Source organism: Cetorhinus maximus, chromosome 17 (assembly GCF_964194155.1).
Source record: "Cetorhinus maximus chromosome 17, sCetMax3.hap1.1, whole genome shotgun sequence".
Lineage (NCBI taxonomy): Eukaryota > Metazoa > Chordata > Chondrichthyes > Lamniformes > Cetorhinidae > Cetorhinus > Cetorhinus maximus.
In genome coordinates, this window is record NC_135895.1 from 77388922 (window position 1) to 77415585 (window position 26664).

A 26664-nucleotide genomic window follows, 5' to 3' on the forward strand; every position below is an offset into this window, starting at 1 on the left:
AAGGCGCAAGTCAGGAGTGTGATGGAACACTCCCCACTTGCCTGTATGAGTGCAGCTCCCACAACACTCAAGAAGTTGACACCATCCAGGACAAAGCAGCCCGCTTGATTAGCACCACGTCCACAACCATTCACTCCCTCCACCACTAACACACAATAGCAGCAGTGTGTACCATCTACAAGATGCACTGCAGGAATTTACCAAGGCTCCTTCGACAGCAACTTCCAAACCCACGACCACTACCATACAGAAGGACAAGGGCAGGAGATAGATGGGAACACCACCACCTGGAAGTTCCTCTCCAAACCACTCACCACCGTTCCTTCACTGTCGCTGGGTCAAAATCCTGGAACTCCCTTCCTAACAGCATTGTGGGTGTACCTATACCATGTGGACTGCAGCGGTTCAAGGAGGCAGCTCACCACCACCTTCTCAAGGGCAACTAGGGATAGGAAATAAATGCTGGCCCAGCCAGCGAAGCCCGCTTCCCATGAATGAATAAAAAAAAGACCTAATTGCCATTACAGAAACATGGCTATATGGTGACCAAGACTGGGAACTGAATATTCAAGGATAATCGACATTTAGGAAGAACAGGGAAAAAGGAAAATGAGGTGGTGTTGGGCTGATACTAAGGGATGGGATCAGCACATTAGCAAGGGAGGACCACAGATCAGAAGAATGAAACGTGGAATATGTTTGGGTGGGAGCTAAGAAACGGCAAGGGGCAGCAAACAGTAGAGGTAGGAGTTGTTTATAGGCCACCAAACAGTAGTGGTAGTGTGGGGCATGCTATTAATCAGTAGATTAGAGAAGCATATAGCATGGGTAATCCAGTGATCAAGGGTGACTTCAATATGCATACAGACTGGGTAAATCTAATCAGCAGTAATGCTGTGGGGGATCAGTTTCTGGAATATGTTCGGGATGGTCTCCTAGAGCAGTATGTTGAGGAACAGGCTCGAGAGCAGGCTATTTTTGACCTAGTATTATGTAATGAAAAAGGGCTAATTTATAATCTCGTTGTAAAAGAACCTTAAGGATGAGTGAACATAATATGATAGAATTTTACATTATGTTTTAAAGTGAGGGAGCTCAATCTGAAGTCAAGATGTTAAATTTGAACAAAGGAAATTAAAAAGGTGTGAGGGGAAAATTGGCTGAGGTGGATTGGGAAAATACATTAAAAGGTATGATGGTACATAGGCAATAGATAGTCTTTAAAGAATTATCAGAGTTTACAGCAAATGTACATTCTTTCAAGGAACAAAAATCCAAAAAAAGTTAGTCAACCATGGCTAACAAAGGAAGTTATGGATTGTATAAGATTAAAAGAAAAGGCCTATATAGTTGCCAAAAATAGCGGTAAACCTGAGGATTGGCAGCTTTTTAGAATACAGCAACGAGGTCCAAGAAACTGATAAAGGGAGAATAAAATATAAATGTAAACTACAGTCCTCAGTTTACATTCATATTCTGTAAAAGCTTCTATAGGTACAGAAAAAGGAAACGCTTGACTAAGGCAAATGTGGGTCCATTACAGGCAGTGGGGAGAATTTATAATGGGGAATACAGAAATGGCAGAGAAGCTAAATGATTACTTTGTTTCTATCTTCACTGAGGAAAATACAAGAAATCGCCTAGAGTTAGAGATCCAAGGGGCTAGGGGGAATGAGAAATTGAAGGAAATTAGTATTAGTAAGAAGGTTGTATTGGAAAACTTAATGGCACTGAAGGTTGATAAATCCCTGGACCAGATATTCTTCATCCCAGAGTGTTGAAAGAGGTAGCTATGGAGATACTGAATGCATTGGTAATCATCTTTCAAAATTCAATAGATTCTGGAATAGTTCTGTAGATTGGAAGGTCACCCCACGATTTAAGAAAGGAGGGAGAGAGAATACAGGGAGCTACAATTCTGTTAGCCTGACATCAGTAGGAGGGAAAATGCTAGAATCTATTCTAAAGGATGTGATAAATGGACACTTGGATAATAATCTCATTGGGCATAGTCAACATGGATTTATGAATGAGAAATGTTTGATGAACCTGTTGGATTTTTTGAGGTTGTTACTAACAGAATTGATAAAAGGGATTCAGTGGACGTAGTGTACTTGGATTTTCAGAAGGCTTTTGATAAATTCCCCCCCAGGAGGTTGGTTAGCAAAATCAAAGCACATGGGATAGGAGGTAATATAGTGGCATGGATTAAGGATTGGTTAACAGGCAGAAAACAGAGTAGGAATAAATGGGTCATTCTCACGTTGGCAGGCTGGGACTCGTGGGGTGCTGCAAGGATCAGTACTTGGGCTCCAGCTGTTGACAATATATATCAATGATTTGGATATTTCCAAGTTTGCAGATGACACAAAGCTAGGTGGGAATGTGCATTGTGAGGGAGATGCAAAGCAGCTTCAAGGGGATTTGGACAGACTCAGTGAATGGGCAGGAACATGGCAGATGGAATAGAATATGGAAAAATGAGAGGTTATCCACTTTGGTTGAAGGAACAGATGTGCAGGATACTTCTTAAATGGTGAGAGATTAAAAAGCATAGATGTACAAAAGGGACCTGGGTGTCTTCATCAATAAGTCACTGAAAGCTAAGATGCAGGTGCAGCAAACAATTAGGAAGGCTAATGGTATATTAGCCTTAATCGTAAGAGAATTTGAGCACTAGGGTAGTGAAGTCTTGCTTCAGTTGTATAGAACCTTGGTTTGACCGCACCAGTACTGTGTGCAGCTTTGGTCCTTAGGAAGGATATTCTTGCAATAGAGAGAGTGCAACGGTTCACTAGACTTGTTCCTGGGATGGCAGGTCTGTTCTATGAAGAGAGATGGCGGAAACTGGACCTGTATTCTCTAGAGTTTCAAAGAATGAGAGGTGATCTCATTGAAAGCTACAAATTACTTAAAGGGATAGACAGCTCAGACGCGGGTAAGATGTTTCCCCTGGTTAGAGTTTCTAGAACCAGGGGACACAATTTCAAAATAAGGGGGTCGCCACTTAGGACCGAGATGAGGAGGAAATTTTTTTTTACTTGGCAGATCATGAATCTTTGGAATTCTCTACCCCAGACGACTGTGGAAGCTCAGTCATTGAGTATGTTTAAAGCAGAGATTGACAGATTTCTAAATACCAATACATAAAGGGATATTGGGATAGAGAGAGGTAAAGGCATTGAAGTGGATGATCAGCCATGAACGTACTTAATGTCAGATCAAGCTCGATGGGCTGAATGGCCTACTCCTGCTCCTATGTTCCTTAAGTAAGACCACCAAAACTGTACACAGTAGTCCAGATGTGGTCTCACCACTGCACTGTACAGTTGTAGCAAGACTTTTCTACTTTTATACTCCATCCCTGTTGCAATAAAGGCCAACATTCCATTTGCCTTCCTAATCACTTGCCATACCCGCATGTTGACATTTTATGATTCATGTACAAGGACACCCAGATCCCTCTGTCGTGCAGCATTCTGCAGTCTCTCCATTTAAGTAATATTCTACTTTTCTATTCTTCCTGCCAAACATTTTTTCACTATATACTGCATCTGCCAACTTTTGACCACTTAACTATATACCTTGACATACTCTCCGTATCCTCTTCACAACTTGCTTTCCTATCTTTGTATCACCTGCAAATTTCACTACAATACAGTCTGTCCCTTCATCCAAGTGATAAATATAGATCGCAAATAGTTGAGGCCCCAGCACTGATCCCTGTGGCACTCCACTAGTTACAGTTTGCCTTCTTGAAAATGACCCATGTATCCTGACTCTATGTTTCCCGTTCATTAGCAAATCCTCCATCCATGCTAATATATCACTCCCCCAACATCACGAGCTCCTATCTTGTACAGTAATGTTTTATGTGGCACCTTATCAAATGCCCTTTGGAAATCCAAATGCATTACATCTACTGGTTCCCCTTTATCCCACCCTGCTTGTTACATCCTCAAAGAACCCTAATAAATTTGTCAAACATGATTTCCCTTCCACCAAACCATGTTTACTCTGCCTGATTGTATTATGGTCCTGCAACTACCCCCTTAATAATGGATTCAACGAATATATGAATTAGGAGGAGCAGGCCATTTGGCCACTCAAGCCTGCTCCTTGATAAGATCATGGCTGATTTGATTGTGGCCTCAACTCCACTTTCCTATCTACCCCCTATATCCTTTGACTCCCTTGTCAATCAAAAATATATGAATTCTAGCATTTTCCCAATGGCAGATGTTAGACTAACTGGCCTTTAGTTTCCTACTTTCTGTCTCCCTCCTTTCTTGAATAGTGGTATTACATTTGCAGTTTTCCAATTGGCTGGGATCTTTCCAGAATCTAGGGAATTTTGGAAGATTACAACCAATGCATCCACTATCTCTGCAGCCACTTCCTTTAAGGCCCGAGGATGCATGATACAGTCCCAATACCTGCTTGGCAATAAGATAAGGACCAAGACTGGCTTCTTCAAACAGTGTTTTATTTTTGGTCCATAAAACTCAACAGGAACCGCGTCTCAGCTGTTTTCCCTTTTTATACATACCAAATGGGTACTTAGCTTATTAAACTATTACCAAAAAAACTCCTCGTTAGTTAACTGTTTCCTTCCCCAACAGATTCCCCATTTAAAATGAAAGTAACCCTCAAGTATATATCAAAAAAATAATAAAGATGGGTCTTCTTTTCCATAACACAAACATCAATATATATTTTCCATTCAATAAATCCTGCTTATTCCCCCTTCTTGGGAAAAATGTGTATAGAAATATCCACACAAAAAAAAAAATTCTTTTTTCTCTTCTCAAAGGAAAAGACGTCCCTCTATGAGGGTTTCCAATAACATTTTGGAGCTTGCTCCTCTTTTCGTGGGGCAGTCGGACAATTGATAGCTGTTATCAATCCATTTGACCTTGGCAATCTCCTTATTCTCTAGCATCTGTTTTAAGCTTGCAATGTCAATTCGCAATCTCTTTTCATTAACACACTTCGTAGAGTGAACATTTTCCCAAAGTGAATTATCTATATGACAATCATTAGGTACTGTTCCTGAATACTCTTTTCCATTTAAAATTTCTACCAGCATCTTTGATATAAAGAATGCCAAATCCACAGCCTCAACAAGAGCGAATCTCTGCTGCCAATGAACATTTTACCTCTCTTTATTTCTTTTTCGCTTCCTATGCCAAAGGGCCACATTTACCTTGCCCCCCCCGCCCCATGAGAAATATTATAAATCCTCCCGCACTCGAAAACCTATCACATAGATTTGCATAAGACGCGTCACTAAACACAATCAGTTTCATTTTTCTAACATTACCCAAAGATGGGAATTTCAAAACACAATGCTCCATTTTTAATTTTGACAATTTGCTCGAATAATTTCTTCAACTTTGGAATCATTCATTTTAGTGCTCAATTCTAAAACGTCAAAACCGACAGTCTTTTTTATGTGCCTAGCCAATTGAGTTGCCCAATTAGACTTCTGAGTTCCTCTTTTCCCGTTTTCTAAGCCACTGTTATCTTTCTGGGAGGCCCTACCACGACTAACTTCAATGGAATTGACATTCTCCAAGTAGGATTGCTGATGTAATGTGACATGTGATTCACTCTGCCTCATGTCCGAACCAATGTATTTAAACACACCAGAAGCCTGACTTCCAATCTTGAACTCCGTTCTGAGCTTTTAAATGACAATTGTTTCAAATTTGCCACTACCACCCCACAAAAATTCATCTACATGCATCATAAAAATGCCTGCAAGTTTCCCTCCATGGTGCCATTGCCGGGTCTGCTTTTAACTGAGGACAGCCCGACTTTAACAAAACTGACATCACAGAAATACCAAACTCTGGAAGCACCATTTAAATCGTATATGCATTTATTTAACTTCCAGAGCGTCCCTTCTGCATTTGGTGCCTCTTTCAGTGGACAGAGAAGAACTTTCCTTTGAAGTTGGTGTCCTTGCAAACAGGCGGCCTTAATATCAATTAACTTGCATTCCCAAGCATTTGTAGCTAACACAGCCAAGATGGTCTTCAGTATAACTTCTCCTGCCGTAGGTGAATCTACTCTAATATCCTGGTCACCCAATTTTTCCTCAAAACCTCACGCCACTAGCCTGGCTTTAGCTTTATAAGCCCCATCAGTAAGCACCTTTTCTGTGCTTATCCATCTGTGAGATAGAGCTGGTTGTCCCCTATCTGGCACTTCTGTGTATACCCCAAATTCTTTCCAACTATGTAGTTTTTGCTGTTTGGCACCTTTTATCGTCCAATTTGTTTGAGGCTATTAAGACTTCTCGAACACATGGGCTTTTGCTCTTTGTAGCATTACTCAATGCCATATTCCTTGACCTTGTTAAGCTACATCCTCTATCCAGCCTTCTATCCCGTTCGGGGCTGTTACTGCCTAATCTACCTCTCCTATTTATAGATATTATTTTGATAGTTTGCCATCTCTTCCTAGAGGCATGTTCGCTCCCAAACCCACTGTCCGAACTGACACTACATTTCCACGCCTTCCATTTTTGTACTTCATGTTCCCAGTCCATAGGCCTAACCTCCTGTCCTTTACCTCGTACATTTAACCAGTTTTTATATTTTCCAGTGGCCTTCCCTGCTCTACCTACAATCGTCGCATCCCTCCATTGGCTAGCCCTTCTGGCAAGTATATAATTTTAGTGCCAGCTTTTGGCAGTTGTCCTCTGGGGCAAATCGCTTCGTTTTGTTCGTCCAAATTACTGTGTCCACCTTCAGATATCCTGTCAACTTCAGCAACATGGTCCTCACAATCATGCAACATAAGGATATGAGAAGTACATGGTTGCTCATCACTTCCTATAACCCCTTCCGGATCCGCAAATTTGTAATCTGCACCAACTAACTTCAATGAGTGCGCCTCAATAGGCTGCTTCCCATGCTGTAAAATTACTGTTTTACCATCTTAACCTATAACTTTTCCAGGGCCTTTCCACACAGCAAGTCCTTCTCTTTTATAGTATATCATGGCTCCCTGATTAAAAATCATTTCTGATGGTCATATACATTGTGTCTTACAGCTCACCAAATTCTTTCTGAAACTTCAGCTTTTAGGAACGGTCTTCTACCCACATGTAGTGCATTTAAATGCTCAGAAAAAGTACAGCTAATCGTAGTTCCCTCCCAAGCTGGGGGATGATCAATCAGGGCTGAAGGAATTTTTGGATTTCTACCAAAAACCAACTGATATGGACTATAGCCCCCAACCAGTGCAGATGTTAATTTATAACTTGGTCTATCTGCCAAAATTTTACGAAGAATCTCATCTATCACCGTGTGATTCCTTTCACATGCTCCTTTACAAAAAGCTGCTGTATTCATAACTACCATATTCATGTTTTCGCACATATCCCGAAACTTATCATTAGCGAATTTCCCCCCCCATTATCAGTGAGGAATTTTGCAGGTGGTCCCAAACCATCACTATCCGCTTTTTCACAACCTGATCCACAATTATTTTCTTTCCTTTACTGCGTATGCTTGTCAACTGGCTAAACATTGTGGCCAAATCTACGAAAAGAAAAAGAAAATTTTTTCTTTCTTAATCCCACACCTTTAAGTCCATTGCCACAAGTTCATTGAACTCCCTCGCTAAGGGTAGACTCACTATGAGCTACGATGGTGTCCTTCTGTATTTCTTCCATATATCACATCTATCGCTCATCTCCTCTATAAGCTAGTGTACTCTCCATCCCTTATTCCTGCATCCCTTAGCAAAAGTTGTCATCTTTGGGAAGAAGGGTGGGCAAACTGCCGATGCAATTTTAACACAGTTAGCTTTTTGTCTTCTAAATTTCTATCCCCTGATGCTAATAACACTTCTTTAATCTCTTTAGTAGAAAAGTCAGGTTTCATTAAAGGAATAGTATAGTGTCCAGATTGCATAAATTGCAAATCTACAGGTTTTCCAAATACAATAGCCTTTTATTTTCCATGTCCAGCTTCATTTGTGCTTTCTTCATCGATGGCCTGCTCAACAGTAATAGTACTTCTAGTGAAGCTCAACGCAAACTGGAGGAACAACACCTCATCTTCCGACTAGGCACTTTACAGCCTTCCGGACTGAATAATGAGTTCAACAATTTTAGATCATGAACTCTCTCCTCCATCCCCACCCCTTTTCTTCCAATAATTTATATAGATTTTTCTTTTCCCACCTATTTCCATTATTTTTAAATGTATTTCCATCCATTGTTTTATCTCTACCTTTTAGCCTATTTCGATCCCTTCCTCCCACCCCACCCCCAATAGGGCTATCTGTACCTTTATTATCACATTCCTTAGATAATATCACCAGCTTCAACACCTCTTTATCCTTTTGTCTATGACATCTTTTGGTTATCTCCACCTATCACTGGCCCTCTATCCAGCTCTACTTGTCCCACCCCCCCTTAAACCAGCTTATATTTCACCTCTTTTCTATTTTTCCTTAGTTCCGTTGAAGAGTCATACGGACTCGAAACGTTAACCGTGTTCCTCTCCGCAGATGCTGTCGGACCTGCTGAGTTTTTTCAGGTATTCTTGTTTTAGTAATAGTACTTCACTAGACACTACGTCCGTACTGATGAAATGATTGACTCCAGCTACCTTACAGGGAATCACTACCCTTTTTAAAGATTTTAGGGTATCATCTACAAATCTAGACCATAAGACGTTGGAACAGAAGTACGCCATTCGGTCCATCGAGTCTGCTGCGCCATTCAATGAAATCATGGCTGATCTAATAATCCTCAACTCCACTTTCCTGCCTTTTCCCCATAGCATTCGATTCCCTTACTGATTAAAAATCCATCTATCTCAGCCCTAAATATACTTAACGACCCAGCCTCTACAGCACTCTGTGGTAAAGAATTCCACAGATTCACTACCCTCAGAAGAAATTCCTCCTCATCCCTGTCTTAAATGGGCGAATCCTTACTCTGAGATTATGCACTCTGGTCCTAGACTCTCCCACAAGGAAAAACAACTTCTCAGCATCTATCCTGTCAAGCCCCCTAAGAATCTTATATGTTTCAATAAGGTCACCTCTCATTCTTCTAAACTCCAATGAGTGCAGGCCCAACCTACTCAACCTCTCCTCATAAGAAAATCTCTCCATACTAGGATCAACCTAGTGAACCTTCTCTGGGCTGCCTCCAATGCCAGTGTATCTTTCCTTAGATAAGGGGACCAAAACTGTTCACAGTATTCCAGGTGTGGTCTAACTAGTGCCTTGTATAGTTTTAGCAAGACTCCACTGTTTTTATACTCCATCCACTTTGAAATAAAGGCCAACATTCGCTTTGCCTTCTCTATTACATGCTAAACTTGAATGTTAGCTTTTTGGGATTCATGCACAAGGACTCCCAAATCCCTCTGTGCTGCAGCTTTCTGCAGTCTTTCTTCATTTAAATAATATTCAGCTCCTCTGTTCTTCCTGCCTAAGTGCATAACCTCACATTTTCCCACATTATACTCCATCTGCCAAGTTTTTGCCCACTCACTTAACCTGTCTATTTCCCTCTAAAGACTGTGCCATCCTCAGCACTTGCCTTCACACCTAGCTTTGTGTCATCTGCAAAGATGGCAATAATACATTCACTTCCCTCATCTAAATCATAAATATATATTGTAAATAATTGTGGCTCCAGCACTGATCCCTGTGGCACTCCATACAGGTTGCCATCCTGAAAATGGTCCTGTGCCCCAACTCTGTCTTCTATTAGTCAGCTAATCCTTCATCCATGCTAATATACTACCCCCAGTGCCATGGGCTATTACCTTATCAAGTAGCCTTATGTGAGGTACCTAATCAAACACCTTTTAGAACTCCAAATATATTACATCCACTGGTTCCCCTTCATCTATCCTGCTTGTTACCTCCTCTAATAAATTTGTCAGGCATGATTTCCCCTTCATGAAGCATGCTGACTCCACTTGATTAGATTATGCATTTCTAAATTCTTTGCTATTACATCCTTTATAATAGACACTAACATTTTCCCAATGATGGATGTTAAGCTAACTGGCCTGTAGTTACCTGTTTTTTGTCTCCCTCCTTTTTTGAATAAGGGTGTTATATTTGCAGTTTTCCAATCTTCTGGGATTTTTCCAGAATCTAAGGACTCTTGGAAGATTACATCCAGTACATCCACTATCTCTGTAACTACTTCCTTTAATATCCTAGGATGCAACCCATCAGGTCCAGGGGACTTATCAGCCTTTAGCCACATTAATTTCCCTAGTACCTTTTCTCTAGTGATAGTTATTGTATTTATTTCCTCTGTCGCCCACCCCCCCCACCCCCACCCCCCCTCCCCCACCCACCCCCCTTTTCCCTTGATTATTTGATATTTTTGGTATGCTATTTGTGTCTTCTACCGTGAAGACTGATGCAAATATTTATTCAACCTCTCAGCCATTTCCTGCTTCTCTATTATTCCCCCATCATTCTCTAAGAGGCCTATGTTTGCTTTGGCCTGTCTCTCCTTTCTATATTTAAAAAAGCTCTTACTGTCTGTTTTTATATTACTTGCTAGTTTACCCTCAAAGTTTATTTTCTCCCTCTTTATTGTTTTTTGGGGCATCTTTTGTTGGTTTTTAAAACTTTCCTAATCCTCTATCTTACTATTAATCTTTGCCACATTGTATGTTTTTTCTTTCAATTTGATACTATCCTTAACTTCCTTGCTTAACCATGGTTGGTTTATCCCCTTCCTACAATCCTTCTTCCTCACTTTGTTGTGAGTCATAAACTATTTTCTTAAACATCTGCCATTGTTCATCAACCGTCTTTTCTGCTAAACTCCTTTCCCAGTCCACTCCAGCCAAATCTGCCCTCATTCCCTTGTATTTACCCTTATTTAAGTTTAGCACAGTTGTTTCTGACCCAAGTTTCTCACTCTCAAACTGAATGCTAAATTCAACCATGCTGTGGTCACTGTTTCCTAGGGTATCTTTTACTCTGAGATCATTTGTTAAGCTTGCCTCATTACACATTACCAGGTCCAAACTAGCCTGATCTCTGGTTGGATCCACAACATATAGTTCTCGGAAACTGTCCTGAATACACTCTATGGGCAGAATTTTACTGCAGCGGGATTTTACGTTCCTGAAGTCAATGGGGTTTATAATGTCTCGCCGCATTTTATGGCCCCATCCCCGCCGAAACGGGGCCGTAAAATTCTGCCCTATGAATTCTTGCTTGTGGCTACCTCTGCCAATTTGATTTTTCCAAACTACATGAAGATTAAAATCACCCATGATTATGTACTGCCTTTTTTCCATGCCCTCATTATCTCCTGATTTATTCTCTATCCTACAGTATAGCTACTGTTAGGGGGCCTATTGGCTACTCCCGCCAGTTGCTCTTCCCCTTGTTATTTCTTACCTTTACCCATATGGATTCTACATCTTCCGATCCAAGATCATTTCTTGCTATCGTACTTATTCCATCACGTACTAACAAAGCTATCCCACCACCCTTTCCTTCCGGCCTGTCCTTTCGAAAAGTCACATACCCCTGAATATTTAATTCCCAGCTTTGATCTCCTTGTAACCATGTCTCCGTAATGGCTATAAGATCATACTTCTATTTGCGCTATTAATTCATTTATTTTGTTCCGAATACTACGTGCATTTAAGTAAAAGTCCATTAATTTTGCCCTTTTACCATTTTTCCCCCCTTTGACCCTATTTGCCTCTTTTCTTTAATGTTTGTAAACTCCGTCCCTTCCCGTCACACTCTGGGTATCATTACCTAATAGCTGCCCTGCAATGCTGCCATATCCTTTTGCTTTATAAGCATATGTATACCCTCTCCAGAACCCTCCTCCCTGTATTTAGTTTAAAGCCCTCTCTACAATCCCAGTTATTCAATTCGCCAGGACACTGGTCCCAGCATGGTTCGAGTGAAACCCATCCCACTGGAATAGCTTCCTCGTACCCCAATACTGGCACCAGTGCCCCATGAACTGAAACCCATTCCTCCCACACCAATCTTTGAGCCACACATTTAACTCCTCGACTTTATTTACCCTATGCCAGTTTGCCCGTGGCAAATAATCCCGAGATTATTACTTTGGAGGTTCAGCTTTTTAATTTAGCTCCTAACTGTTCAAATTCTTTCAGCAGAACCTCCTTTCTAGTCCTATCAATGTTGTTGGTACCAACATGGACGACAACTGGATCCCTCCTCTCCCACTCCAAGTTCCTCTCCAGCCCTGAGGAGGTGTCCTTAACCCTGGTACCGGGCAATCAGCACAGCCTTCGGGACTCTCACTCACGGCTGCAGAAAACAGTATCTATCCCCCTAATTATACTGTCCCCTACCACGACTACATTCCTATTTCCTCCCACAAATTGAATGGCTCCCTATACCACGGTGCCATGGTCAGTTCACTCATCCTCCCTGCAGTCCCCACTCTCGTCCACACAGCTTGCAAGAACCTTGTAACCGTTGGACAGTTGCAGGGGTTGAGGATCCTCGAACGCCATACCTGCTTCACCTGCAGTCACACCCTCCTGTCCCCGATGACAGACCAAATTTGAATTACCTAATCTGTGGGGTGTGACCGCATCCTGGGGCCAAGTGTCCAGGTAACTTTCCCCCTCCCTGATGCGGCGCAATGCCTGCAGCTTGGGCTCCAGCTCCTCAACTCGGATCCGAAGTTTCTTGAGATGCAAACTCTTACTACAAATGTGTTCGCTCTAGATTACCCTGGATATCCAGAGTCCCCACTTGCTGCAGCATCACCTGTCCTGCCATTGCTATCATATTTTATTTTATTTATTGATTGCTCTAATATCCTTGCTCTTTACACTTTATTGTAATTTTTTTTTAACACCAGGATCGATCCTATATTTAAACTATTTTTAAGAGAATAGAAAGACTAAAGACCTAAACACAAACTAAAGACCTAAAGCCTAGAAATACTCACCAATCCTGCTCACTAATCAGCTGCTCTCCATGCTCTTTTCCCTCTCGTGCTCTTTAATGGTCTCTTGCCTCTCTCTCTCTACGCTCTTGAATGGTGTCTCACCTCTCTCCCTACTCTTTAAAACTGAACTCTCAAATTCCTTAACTTAATTCCGGTCCTTGTCATTTAAGGAGTCCAGGTAGCATTTTAACCAGTCTATTCCACACACAGCAGACGTGCATCTGCTATCTAGCACTGCACAGTTGAAGGAATCTGCAACCAAGACATTCATCACCGGGCTGAAACTTCTTGTAACTAATACAATGCTCTCTCTTTGGTCAATATCTCCATCTTCTTCTTCTGAGTTTCCTTTCTCATGTTTAATTTCAAACACATTATATCGTTTAGTTCGGTTCATTGCATGATATTTTGAATCGCATCTAAAACACGGATTGACCACACTCTGAGAATTTCTGGGGTTCATTCTTTTGTTGCAATTCCCCAATTCTTTTCTCTTGCCATAACTGCCAAAGGTGTTTTTGTCCTCATGTTTCTAGTTACACATCTCCGTCATCCCGTTAACATTATATCCTCGATTTTCTGTCTTACGCCGAATGACTCATTTGCACCATGAACGCTGCCGGGATGTTTTGTCAGCAATTTTTTTATTTTTAAGAGCTTCCGACATCTGTTCTAGCAGTGTGGTTCTTTCCACAAATTCAACTCCCGTCAAGACTAGTCTGTCCACGTTTGATACTTTGGCACAGTCCAGTAACTTGAATGCCAGCACTGATTGGGGAACATCTGGACGGAACTATTGCAATCTTGCATATAGTCTACTGAATTTCATTACGTAATCTTTGTGGAACTATCCTCCAACTTTCTAAATTAGTCAAAATCCAACCATGCTTATTAAGCACTTAATAAGTCATCTTTCTGGTAGATCTAATCCATAAAATCTAATAATGTTTCCAAACCGTCATCAATTTTCAAATGCTCAGGCTCCAGCTCCAAGAATACTTTGCATCTCATTTTGCTTTTGTATGGTAGCAAAAGTGCCAAGGCCATTCCTTGTTTTTCCTTCGGCAAGGAGATAACCAGTGTCCACATTGTTACTTCATTCTTCTATTGCTCTCAGAAAACATCGGTGGGTAATCAGACCCCAAAACTCTACATTTTGATTCAGGGGAGATGGTGGTACAGTGGTATTGTCGCTGGACTAGCAATCCAGAGTAATGCTCTGGGGACCCGGGTTTGAATACCGCCACAGCAGATGGTGGAATTTGAATTCAATAAAAATCTGGAATTAAAAGTCTAATGATGGCCATGAAACCAATGTCGATTGTTTTAAAGACACATCTGGTTCACAAATGTCCCTTAGGGAAGGAAATCTGTCATCTTTACCTGGTCTGGTTTGCATGTGACTCCACACCTACAGCAATGTGGTTGACTCCTAAATTCCCTCTGAAATGACTCAGTTGTAAAAAAGGAATGAAACCGGACAGACCACCCGGCATTTAAGTTGGCACCAGAAACGACAACGGCAAACTCAGCCCTGTTGACCCTGCAACGTCCTCCTCACTAATATCTGGGGGCTAGTGCCAAAATTGGGAGAGCTGTCTCACAAACTAGTCAAGCAACAGCCTGACAGTCATCCTCACGGAATCATACCTTACAGATAATCCCAGACTCCATCTGTCCCACCGGCAGGACAGACCCAGCAGAGATACTGCAAAGGCTACAACAGAGTTGGCGGCATAGTGATATACGGGAGGGAGGTGCTCTGGAAGTCCTCAACATCAATTCCAGGTCTCATGGCATCAGGTCAAACATGGGCAAGGAAACCTCCTGATTACCATGTACCGCCCTCCCTTAGCTGATGAATCAGTGCTCCTCCATGTGAACTCCTCCAGCACTCCTCCATAGGCAAGGGCACAGAATGTGCTCTTCAACGTCCATCACCAAGAGTGGCTTGGTAGCAACACTACTGACCTGGCTGCTAGACAGGTAAAAAAGGTGGTGAGGGAGCTAACAAAAGGGAAAAACACACTTGACCTTAGTCTCCCCAATCTGCCTGCCGCAGATGCATCTGTCCATGACAGTATCGGTAGGAGCATCCACCGCACAGTCATTGTGGAGACGAAGTCCCACCTTCACATTGAGGATACCTTCCATCGTGTTGTGTGGCACTACCGCTGTGCTAAATGGGACAGATTTCAAACAGATCTAGAAGCTCAAGACTGGGCATCCACGAGGCGCTGTGGATCATCAGCAGAATTGCACTCAAACACAATCTGTAACCTCATGGCCCGCCATATCCCCCACTCTTCCATTACCATCAAGCCAGGGGATCAACTCCGGTTCAATGAAGAGTGGAGGAGGGCATGCCAGGAGCAGCACCAGGCTTACCTAAAAATGAGGTGTCAACCTGGTGAAGGTATAACACAGGACCACTTGCGTGCCAAACAGCATAAGCAGCAAGTGATAGACAGAGCTAAGCGATCCCACCACCAGTGGATCCGATCTAAGCTTGCAAGCCTGCCACATCCAGTCATGAATGGTGGTGGACAATTAAACAACTCACTAGAGGAGGAAGCTCCACAAATATCCCCATCCTCAATGATGGAGGAACCCAGCACAGCAGTGCAAAAGATAAGGCTGAAGCATTCGCAACAATCTTCAGCCAGGAGTGTCAAGTGGATGATCCATCTTGGCCTCCTCCAGAGGTCCTCAGCATCACAGATGCCAGTTTTCAGCTAATTTGATTCACTCCACATAAAATCAAGAAACGGCTGAAGGCACTGGATGCTGCAAAGGCTACAACACTGGCATCTGCCCGGCTATGTGAAAAATTGCCCAGGTATGTCCTGTGCACAAAAAGCATCACTGAATCCCCCACTATCAACATCCTGGGGGTTACCATTGACCAGAAACTGAACTGGACTAGACATATAAATACCGTGGCTACAAGAGCAGGTCAGAGGCTAGGAATCATGCGACCAGTAACTCACCTCCTGACTCCCCAAAGCCTGTCCATCATCTACAAGGCACAAGTCAGGAGTGTGATGGAATACACCCCACTTGCCTGGATGAATGCAGCTCCCACAACACTCAAGAAGCGAGACACCATCCAGGACAAAGCAGCCCGCTTGATTGGCATCACATCCACGAGCATTCACTCCCTCCACCACCGACACACACACTAGCAGCAGTGTGCACCACCTACAAGGTGCACTGCCGGAATTCACCAAAGCCCCTTAGACTAGACTTTCCAAACCCACGACCACTATCACCTAGAAGGACAAGGGCAACAGGTAGATGGGAACACCGCCACCTGGAATTTCCCCTCCAAGTCACTCACCATCCTGACTTGGAAATATATCGCCGTTCCTTCATTGTCGCTGGGTCAAAATCCTGGAACTCCCTTCCTAACAGCACTGTGGATGTACCTACACCACATGGACTGCAGCGGTTCAAGACAACAGCTTACCAGGGCAACTAGGGATGGGCAATAAATGCTGGCCCAGCCAGCGGAGCCCACATCCCGTGAATTAATTTTTTAAAAATTCTCCAAAGTTACTCCAAACCACTCATCTCAAAGTTAACTCCAAGTACAGTCTTTTATCTCAAGAAAGCTTAGTTTCCAATCTTTTACTTACAAGCAGGAACCATCCTCTGATCCCAATGATGAAGTCCCAATTCTTGCCTGACAATAAGATAAAGACCAAGGCTGGCTTCTTCAAACAGGGTTTTATTTTTGGTCCATAAAACACAACAGGAATCTTATCCCATCTGTTTTCCCTTTTTACATATACCAAATGGGTACTAAGCTTGTTAACTAACAATTACCACTTTATATCCTTGTAAGTTAACTGTTTCCTTCCCCAATAATGCAGGTCATTAGATCCAGGGGACTTGTCAGCCTTTAGTCCTATTAGTTTTCCCTGCACTTTTTCTCTTGTGACCATGATTGTTTTAAGTTCCTCCCTCCCTTTTGCCACTTAATTTCCTGCTATTCTTGAGATGCTTTCTTTGTCTTCCACTGTAAAGACAGATACAAAATACTCTGCCAGGAGAGTACTCCCTGACATTACTCCCCGGGTATTTCTCCCCTTAGGAACAGGTTCTGTGAAAGCATTTTTTCTGGGAGCTTTAGCCTGCAGCCATCAGGGTGGATGCTGATGTTCTCCATGTCAGTCAGACCCAACAAGTTTGCAAACTTGATAATCAATTCATTTTGGAGCATTAGCGCACTGTAAACTTGGCGATAAATAAATACACTACATACACAACACATAGGCAGAGACATCAATTTAGAAAAACAATACTTATTCAATTTTAATGGATCTCATGGCATCATGAGTCTGCATTCAAGCTGCAGTCCTTTATCATGGGCTTGAACTGTATCCCAGCAGTGCTGAATGTGCAAACTAGACCCATGCCTGCACCAGCTACATGTTGTTTCCAGCAGTGTCTGCTCCCTCTTGCCCCCAATGAACGGTCTCACTAGTGATGTTTCACAGTTCAGATCGAATTTGTGTTTTGCTGTTGACTCACACTGACAACCAGGTGAGACATCTGTTACAGAAAGCACATGCCATCAGTAACTAATTTAAGAAGCAAGGTCCTAGAGGCCAACGGTTAACTCAACATACTTCTTACGCCTTCCAATTTAGTTCAGGATTAAAACACAAAGCAAGAGCAGGGAGCCCAAACATTTTCATCACTACATGGAAATAGTAGGCACAATGTCAAAACCTGTGCAATGAGACAAAACTCCCCCAGGTTAATAAACTTGTGAAGTTTGATCTTATTGATCAGAGTGGGGGCAGTGTTAAAATCTTACCTGTCAGGTTCAGTCCTGGCTCTCAGCTGCTTCATAAAATCCGAATGCTGTTGTCTCTGTTGGTCCAACAGCGCAGTCACTGGCACTGCAGCTGCTCCACGAGATAGGTTCGTGGCCACACCAGTCGGAGATCCTGCTGTAATCTGCGCACACGCCAACTCAGTCATCTGAACAGAAAGAACCTTATATTAGTATAACACTGATTTAAATGTAACTTGGACCTCACTTTGCTTTAGAAATCACAAAATGATACTGCAGAGCAGGCCACCATCCGGCCCATCAAGCCTTTGCCAGCTCTTTGAAAGAGCTATCCAATTAGTCCCCTGCTCTTACCCCACAGCCCTGAATTCATTTCTTTTTCCAGGAAATCCAAATTCCTTTTGAAAATTAATATTGAATCTGCTTCCACCTCCCTTTTGGGCAGTGTATTTGTATTCAAAATCACATCTCTTCTCTGAAATACCAATAAACGGTAAGAGCACGATTAAAATTGAACCATCCGGCATTAATAGTTCACATGCCTGACCACTGTGCTACTAAGTTATAAGGTTCCATTTTAAGTTTCCTTTTCCCCCAAAGTGGGGGGCGGGATGCCAACAATGTGCTAGAGGTCTGACATGTTGTGAATGGAGTGAAAATGATGGGTTTACATCCTGATTCAGAAGACATCAATATACCAATCCCAGCCATGCTGTCATGAGAAGGGAGGCAATTCTCTCCATGAACAAATGGAGGTCCACGACATAGCTTGCACACTCTGCATCTTTTCCTTCAATAAACTCTTCCACCTCTGTAACATTACCCATATCTGCACCCTGCCTCAACCCAACCGATATTGAAAGCCTAATCTATGCTTTTGTTACTTTCAGATGTCACTATTTCAGTGTTCTCTTGAATCTTCAATCATCTTGCATCCTCTGTAAACTTGAGTTAATTCAAAACTCTGCTGCCTGTATCCTAATTCACAGCAAGCTCTCTTCAACCATTACCCCAGTGCTCACTGACCTACAACGGCTCTTGGTTTGGTAACAGAGGTTAAAAAATCCTATCACTTGTTTGAAAATTTCTCCATGGTCTCACCACTCCCCATCTCTATAATCTCCTCCAGTCCTGCAAACCGTGGAGGTCCCTGCGCTTCTCCAATTCTAATTCTGGCCTTTGGGTCTCCAAATTTTCATTGCCCCACCATGGGTACCTGTGCTAGGTTTTCAACTTGATTGGGGGAATAGGTCCTCTTGTTGAGTGGGGTGTTGAGAGAGGTTCTGTGTACCTCTTTAACTTGTCGTGCTGTGTCTGCAGCCAGCCGAGCAGCTTCCACCTGTTGAGTCATCATTTTACTCGTGGATTCTTGCAGCATCTCTTGGCGCGTCTGTGCAAACTGTTGCAGACTCTCCGCGTGCGCCTGAGTATACAAAAGAGAGAGAGATTTCACATCCAGCAGTGTTGTATCAATCATTACTAATAACGAGCACTGATAGCTCAGATACCTTAGACAGAGCAGCAGAGTGTACAACCAAGAGACATTGAACTATCAAAATACAATGTGAAATTGATTTTTGATCCAATAAGCACCCTGCGTTGACCTTGCTGTCAAGTTTCATTATGCAACCCAACCTCACTTCAGCCTGCTTTGATTTACAAGTAAAATATGAAGCCTCTCCCTTTGTTCCAGACATTGCCATATATGAGCACAGCAACTTAGTAGTTAAGACACTGGGAGATTCAGTACAGACCCCATCACGAGCACAATCTTAAAACTAGAGCCAGGCCATATAGGAGTGGAATTAAGATGTTCTTTTATTCATTCTCAGGATGTGGATGTCACTGGCATTATATTGCCCATTCACAAATGCCCTCTAAGAGGCAGCAGTGAGCCACCTGCTTCAACCGCTGCAATCCCACAATGCTTTTAGACAATTGCAGGATTTTAACTCAGTGACAGTGAAGGAACAGTGGTATATTTCCAAGTCAGAGTGGTGTGTGACTTGGAGGGGAACTTGGGAGGTGGTGGCGCTTCCATGCTTCCATTGCCCTAGTCTTGTATACAGTGGAGGTCATAGGTCTAAGAGATGCTGTCAAAGAAGCCTATGTTGAGTTGCTGCAGTGTATCTTGGACACAGTGCACCCTGGTGCCACTGCATTGGTGGTGCAGGGAGTGGATGTTTATGGTGGTGGAAGGAGTTCAAATCAAGCATTTTTCTGGATATTGTCAAGCTTCCTGAGAGCTGTTGAGGCTACAATTATTAAGGCAAGAGAGTATTTCATCACTCTCCTGACTTGTGCCTTGTTGATGGTGAAAAGGCTTTTAGGAGTCAGGTGAGTTACTTTTTGCAAAATATCCTGCCTCTAACCTGCTCTTGTGGCCACAGTATTTATATGGCTGGTCCAGTTCAGTTTCTGATCAACAGTGACCCTCACACAATGGGTAGTAGAAATCTTGAACTCTCCCCAAAGGCTCTGGATGCAAGCAGTCAGGTGGAGCTTTCAAGTCTGAAATGCCTCCCCACCCTATCTGCATCCCTTCACACAGTTGACCACAGCATCCTCCCTTAGCCCCTCCGTCAGTATCCGCACAGCAGAGAAGGGGGGGGGGGGGGGCGCGGGCGGCACCGAGGGGGGGGGGGCGGGCGGCACCGAGGGGGGGGGGGGCGCGGGCGACACAGAGGGCGGGGCGCGGGCGACACAGAGGGCGGGGCGCGGGCGACACAGAGGGCGGGGCGCGGGCGACACAGAGGGCCAATGATTTCAGCAGGAAATCTCAGTGCTTTGGGCCTCGACAGCTGAAGGCCCCATTATCAGCCATGCACCAAAGGAAATCAGTGATGTTAAAGAGGGCAGAATTTGGCATAACAATTCATGGGCGGTTGTGGTGAAGAGGTTACAAAGATGAGAGTGGCAAGCCCACGCAAATGAGAATTTGGAATTTAAGGTGTCGTGGACCAATATAGGTCAGTCAGTAAAGGGGTGATGGGTGAAAGGGATTTGGTTTGAGTTAGGATAAACGTAGCACAGAATTTTAGAGGAACTTAAATTTACGAAGAATGAAGGATGGGAAGACAGACAAGAGAACCTTTGCATAGCTGGCTTGTGCACAAGTTTTCAAAATAAACTATACTATAGGCCTTTCGTAGGCAACTCGTACAACTCCATCAGCAGCTATGCCTTCCGTACCTCTTTAGAAATCATTCCTTAAACCCTACCAACTCTCCATCTACTCTAAGTACTTCTCTCGATCACCTCAATACCTCCCTTCCTTGGTTTTGCCACCCATTTTCATGATTACGATTCCATGAGGCACCTATGATGGTGGTAAGTCGTTTGATAAGCTGGTAGGTTCTATGTTAAAGGCACTTTATAAATACAATTTTTTTGCTCTTGTTGAATGTCAAGGACCATCCAACTCTGAATTGTTTGCATTTCCAGACACATGTAACATGTTCAAGTACCTGTGCAGCTTTCTGTCTAGTCTCCTCTAGCTGTCTCTGACTTGCCACCGTTTCCTGTTCAGCCTTCAGCTTCAGCAGGGCTATGTCGTGCGCATGTCTCTGTTGCTGGGCCTGAACACAACAGCCATCAATTAAACCATAACAGTGACTTCACATTACACCACACTGCACCATGCAAATTTAATCCCCTGTTCTTCAGTGCCCAAAGAGCCAGGAACTAGCGCTTGGAATACAAGACACCTCAAAACTCAACAATGCCAATTGCCAAGATTTCAGCTTTTAAACAAAAAGCACTCAACTCTCATAAATCACATCAAAATTGCTCAGGTTTTACAAGGTTATAATTTCTTTGAAAAATGGTGAAGTTCAGCTTGGCTTTCTATCAGCTAAATTTGAACATTTAGCTATGCGCAGGTTAGATTTTAATATTTGTACAGTTATGCTTGGGCCTTGTCCTAGTGAAGCACAACACGAAAGGAAAGCAAAATGAATACTTATTTGTTGAATACTCTTTTTTTTGCCTGATTTAGCTGAAGAACTTTGTTCAGAATGCAGCCTGGTTTGGAATAATTCTTGTAATTAGAGAGGTTACAGCCATCGTCATTTTAAACATTTTCTAATTGCATCTCTGAAAGAACACAAGGCATAGGCCAGTACCTTTAGGATCTGAGCCAACGACACGGTCTCCTGTTGAGCAAGCGCGATCCCCCGGGTCCTGTCTATCTCTGAGAGCTGTCGGACAGACTCCTCTATAGCATCCAAATAAGTGAGTTCAGCAGTCATACGATGTTGGAGACTTAGGGGAGAGCTGAACATGGAGGCTGCAATAACCAAAAGGAAATCAGCGTAAGCTCCAAATTTTTACAGTTAGTTAACAACGGATCAGTGGGGGCGAGGGGGAAGAAGAGAGAATGCTGGCTTCAGAATTAGGAAAAGACCCTTAACTCCTCCAGGTTCAAAATTAATTTTGGGAACTGCTTAGTAATTCCTAGTGAACTAGAGGGGGACGCAATGAAATCTAGATGAGATTCACAAGCTAGAATAACAGCCAAAAGAGCTCAGAAGATCCAAATCTAATGTATGTTTAGTTTTATAATGGTACTGGTGAACTATTAGAACATAATAACATAAGAAATATGGGCAGGAGTAGGCCATTCGGCCCCTCAAGCCTGCTCCGCCATTCAATAAGATCATGGCTGATCTGCCCCAGGCCTCAACTCCTCTTTTGTGCCATAACTATCAACTCCACGACATTTCAAAAATCTATCTACCTTCTCTTTAAATACTTTGTGATCTAGCCTCCACAACTCTCTGGGGTAGAGAATTCCAGACATTCACTACCCTTTGAGAGAAGAAATTCCTTTGCATCTCAGTTTTAAATGAGTGCCCCCTTATTCTGTATCAATGTCCCCTAGTTCGAGATTCCCCCACTTAGTGGAAACATCTTCTCAACATCTACCCTGTCAAGCCCCCTCAGAATCTTGTAAGTTTCAATAAGATCACCCCACATTCTTCTAAACTCTAATGAATAAAGGCCTAACCTGTTTAGCTGTTCTTGATAAGTGAACCCCTACATCCCAGGAATCAGCCTAGTGAATCTCTGCTGAACTGCCTCCAATGCCAGTATATCCTTCCTTAAATACAGGGACCAAAACTGTACACAGTACTCCAGGTGCGGCCTCACCAACACCCTGCACAGTTGTAACAAGGCTTCCCTATTTTTAAACCCCAACCCCCCCAGCAATACAGGCCAAAATTCCATTTGCCTTCTTAATTACTTGCAGCACCTGCATGCTAACTTTTTGCATTTCATGCAAAAGAACACCCAGATCCCTCTGTGCTGTACTTCTTTTGGAGTCTCTCTCCATTTAAATAATAGTCTGCCTTTCAATTCTTCCTACTAAAGTGATGAACTCACACTTTCCTACATTAAACTCCATCTGCCAAGTTGTTGCCCACTCAACCTATATCCCCTTGCAGATTCCTTATGTCCTCATCACAACATGCCCTCCCACCTATTTTTGTATCATCAGCAAATTTGGATAAATTACAATCTGCCCCCTCCTCCAAGTCATTAATATAGATAGTAAATAATTGAGGCCCTAGGACTGATCCTTGTAATACTAGTTACATCTTTCCAACCTGGAAAAGACCCATCAATCCCGACTCTGTGTGAACCAATCCTCAATCCATGCTAATACATTACCCCCAATACCGTGAGCTTCTATCTTGTGCAATAGCCTTTTATGTGGCACCTTATTGAATGCCTTCTGGAAATCCAAATACACTACATCTACTGGTTCCCCTTTATCAACTCTGCTTGTTATATCCTCAAAGAACTCTAGCAAATTTGTCAAACACGATTCACCTTTCACAAAACCACGTCGACTCTGTTTGACTGCGTTAAGCTTTTCTAAATGTCCTGCTATTTTTTTTTTAATAACGGACTCTAACATTTTCCCAACGATAGATGTGAGGTTGACTGGCCTATAGTTCCCTGCTTTTTGTCTCCCTCCTTGAACTGGAGTGTCACATTAGCGGTTTTCCAACCCAAGACTTTCATAAGGTCGATCATTCACAGTAATATTATTTATAACTAATCTCCAAAAACATGTTTTACACTATATACAAAGAAGTGTTGAAACACAGGGTCCGATCACTCTTTACTTAAAGAGCACTTCCCAGCCACTGCACAACATCTCACCAGTCCTCCTTCCATACACCACACCCCAGCTCTCTTCACTTCGGGCTCCCATTAACATTCATTTTTTTAAAAAACACACATATGAAGGTGTGAATGATAAATAAATGGTGGGAAGCAGTTACTGAAAATAAGCCATGCATGACACAGCAACATCTTAATGATTCACACACCATTCCTCTCCATTTTCATGGAGTCACCATTACAACCGAGGCTCACGTAAGCTTTATATTGCTCCAACCTGCAGCTGAGGATGTAGGGGGTCTGGCTGCTGTAACACTGGCGTCAGCAATTTGCGGTCTGTAGGTTAGAGAAGGTGAAGGTGTGAAGGCAGTAGTGGCCAGCTGTCTTGTTCCATCTCCTGATGCTGTCGTTGTGTCATTCTGAAAAGGCCTCTGAGACATAGTGCTGACAGTAGACTGAAAGGACAGAGAGCCTGGGGCTTTCTTGTGCTTCGATGCCTCCACTTGGACACTGAAAGCACATATTTACATTATTACAAATTCTAACACAGGCATCAAACACGAGGCATCATTTGAACGGTTCAACACTGCAGAGTTCATGCTTTGACATATCTGTATGCTGAAGCTCTGCTTTAAACTATCTGTACTTAGGAGGCATTAGGAATAAACAACTCTCCTGTCTGGATAGGCCTGTGCTTCCTCTGCCATTCCCAAAAGTAAGCTTCTGCAATATCATTTCCACTCAAAGTTAAACATCCTATTCAGCGCCCAGACAGTGGCCTGCAGGGCTGCGAAGTTGCCAAAGTGCCCAGAAGGCTGGCAAACTCAGGTGACTGACTCTCAGCAAGCTACCAGCTCATGCACAGCACTCAGACAGTAGAATGAAGGGGTATTCATGTCGCACTTGACTCAAAGTTACCCCCAGAACATAAATTAACAGGATGCTGACTCTTCAAGGACAAGCAGCAAAAAGTAGGAACAAGGTACCCCTTCGTCAAGGTCCCAGGTCATAAGGAAATTCCCAGGGAGTCTGGCAACATGACAATGAGCCCAGAATCACTTCTGTCAGCCCAACTTCAAGAACAAGTATCAACGAACCAGCACAGGGCTAAAGTGAGGTAATAAGTAACACTTCATCTTCAGTCCTTACCAAACATAGCAGCGCAGATTTCCTCCAGCCTCCTTCCCTCCCCATACATACTCTCCAAGGTGTAAAGGCTTATCTCTAGTTTACCCCAGTCACCTGTGTTGTCACATTTGACACAGAACTTAAGAGGATTCATCACTAGCCACTACATGAGTGGTAATAGCAGGTCTCTTGGATGTCAATAGATGAAGAATAAAATGGGTAGGCAAAAAACAAGGACAACCAAAGACTACACCACCATGCTACATCAGCAGGTAGCACACACCTACCATAAGGGTTGAACTGCCTTGCAAAATCCCGAGCATTACATCAAGCAAACGCAATCTAGCACAATGATGACTCCATCACCCCCCTCTCTTGCTGGATGTCATGTAGCCCCAAGGCGGCCAAGTTTCCAATGGCAGCGAGGAGAATTCACCCCTGCCTAACTCATAATAATATGCCTCACTATCCAGACCAAGTTTTCTTGAATATACTCAACAATCGAGCACCAGTAACTCCCTGGAGATAGAAAATTCCAAAGATTCACAATCCATCAAGTGAAGAAATTTCTCATCTCAGTTCCAAGTGGCCAACCTCTTATCCGGAGGCTATGGCCCTGGTTCTATAGTCTCTAGCCAGAGGAAACAGGGATGGTAGTATTATGGTAATGTTACTGGACTAGCAATCCAGAGGTCCAGACTAATGTTCTGAGGACGCAAGTGCAAATCCCACCTGGCAGCTGGGGGAATTTAAATTCAATTAATTAATAAATCTGGAATAAAATACTTGTCTCATTAATGATGCCTTGAAACTACTGGATTGTCATTAAAAGCCCATCTCGTTCAATTATGTCCTTTAGGGAAGGAAGTCTGTCATTCTTACCTGGTCTGGCCTACATGTAACCCCAATTCTACAGCAATGTAGTTGACTCTTAACTGACCTCTGAAATGGCCTAGCAAGCCATTCAGTTGTATCAAACCACTACAGGAAAAAACAATGTGGGTGTACCTACATCACATGAACTGCAGCAGTTCAAGAAAGCAATTTACCGCACTTCCTCAAGGACAATTACTGCTGGGCAATAAAGCCTGACCTTGCCAATGATACCCTCATCCCAAGTATTAAAAGGAGTCTCAGTATCTACCTTGTTAAGTCTCTCAGAATCTTATAGGTTTCAATGAAATACCTCTCATTCTTCTAAACACCAGAGAACAGAGGCCCATTCTTCTCAGTCTCTTCCTCATTGGTTCTTGGGATGAGAGTGTGATCCTATCTAGTGAGCCCTCATAGCACTCCCTCAAAGGCAAATGTGGTCTCACAAAGGCAACTGCAGCAAGGCTTCCTTATTTATTCCTGTACTTCAGCCCCCTTGCAATGACAGCCAACGTGTCATTTGCCTTCCTAATTCTTTGCCATACTATATGTTGAAGATGGAGATTGAAAACAGCGCGAGAGCAAAGGCAGTCGGGAGATTGAAAACAGCACGTAGGAAGACAGTCGGGAGTGTGAAAACAGCGAGTGTCTTAAAACACAAACCTGTGTAAAATACAGGTAACTTTTAGTTGTATCTGTGGGTGGCACTAGCATTTAATAAGCACAGTAAATCATAGTATACATAGGAATTATTTTAAATTAATAA

At 42.9% G+C, this 26664-nt stretch overlaps 1 protein-coding gene across 7 annotated transcripts in view; it reads right to left on the reverse strand.

The window, feature by feature from the left end:
- The window catches only part of cep350 (centrosomal protein 350), a 209842-nt gene that overhangs the window by 80393 nt on the left and 102785 nt on the right, over positions 1-26664 (reverse strand). For 4 of the 7 annotated variants that reach the window (XM_078561484.1, XM_078561482.1, XM_078561483.1 and 1 more), the window contains exons 16-20: positions 24175-24407; positions 21890-22053; positions 21233-21343; positions 18982-19188; positions 17787-17953 (exon numbers count right to left, since the gene is read on the reverse strand). In XM_078561484.1, coding sequence (XP_078417610.1) covers positions 17787-17953; positions 18982-19188; positions 21233-21343; positions 21890-22053; positions 24175-24407 — 882 coding nt within the window. The remainder of the gene's footprint in view (positions 1-17786; positions 17954-18981; positions 19189-21232; positions 21344-21889; positions 22054-24174; positions 24408-26664) is intronic. The other 3 variants (XM_078561488.1, XM_078561487.1, XM_078561485.1) reach the window with 1 other exon arrangement.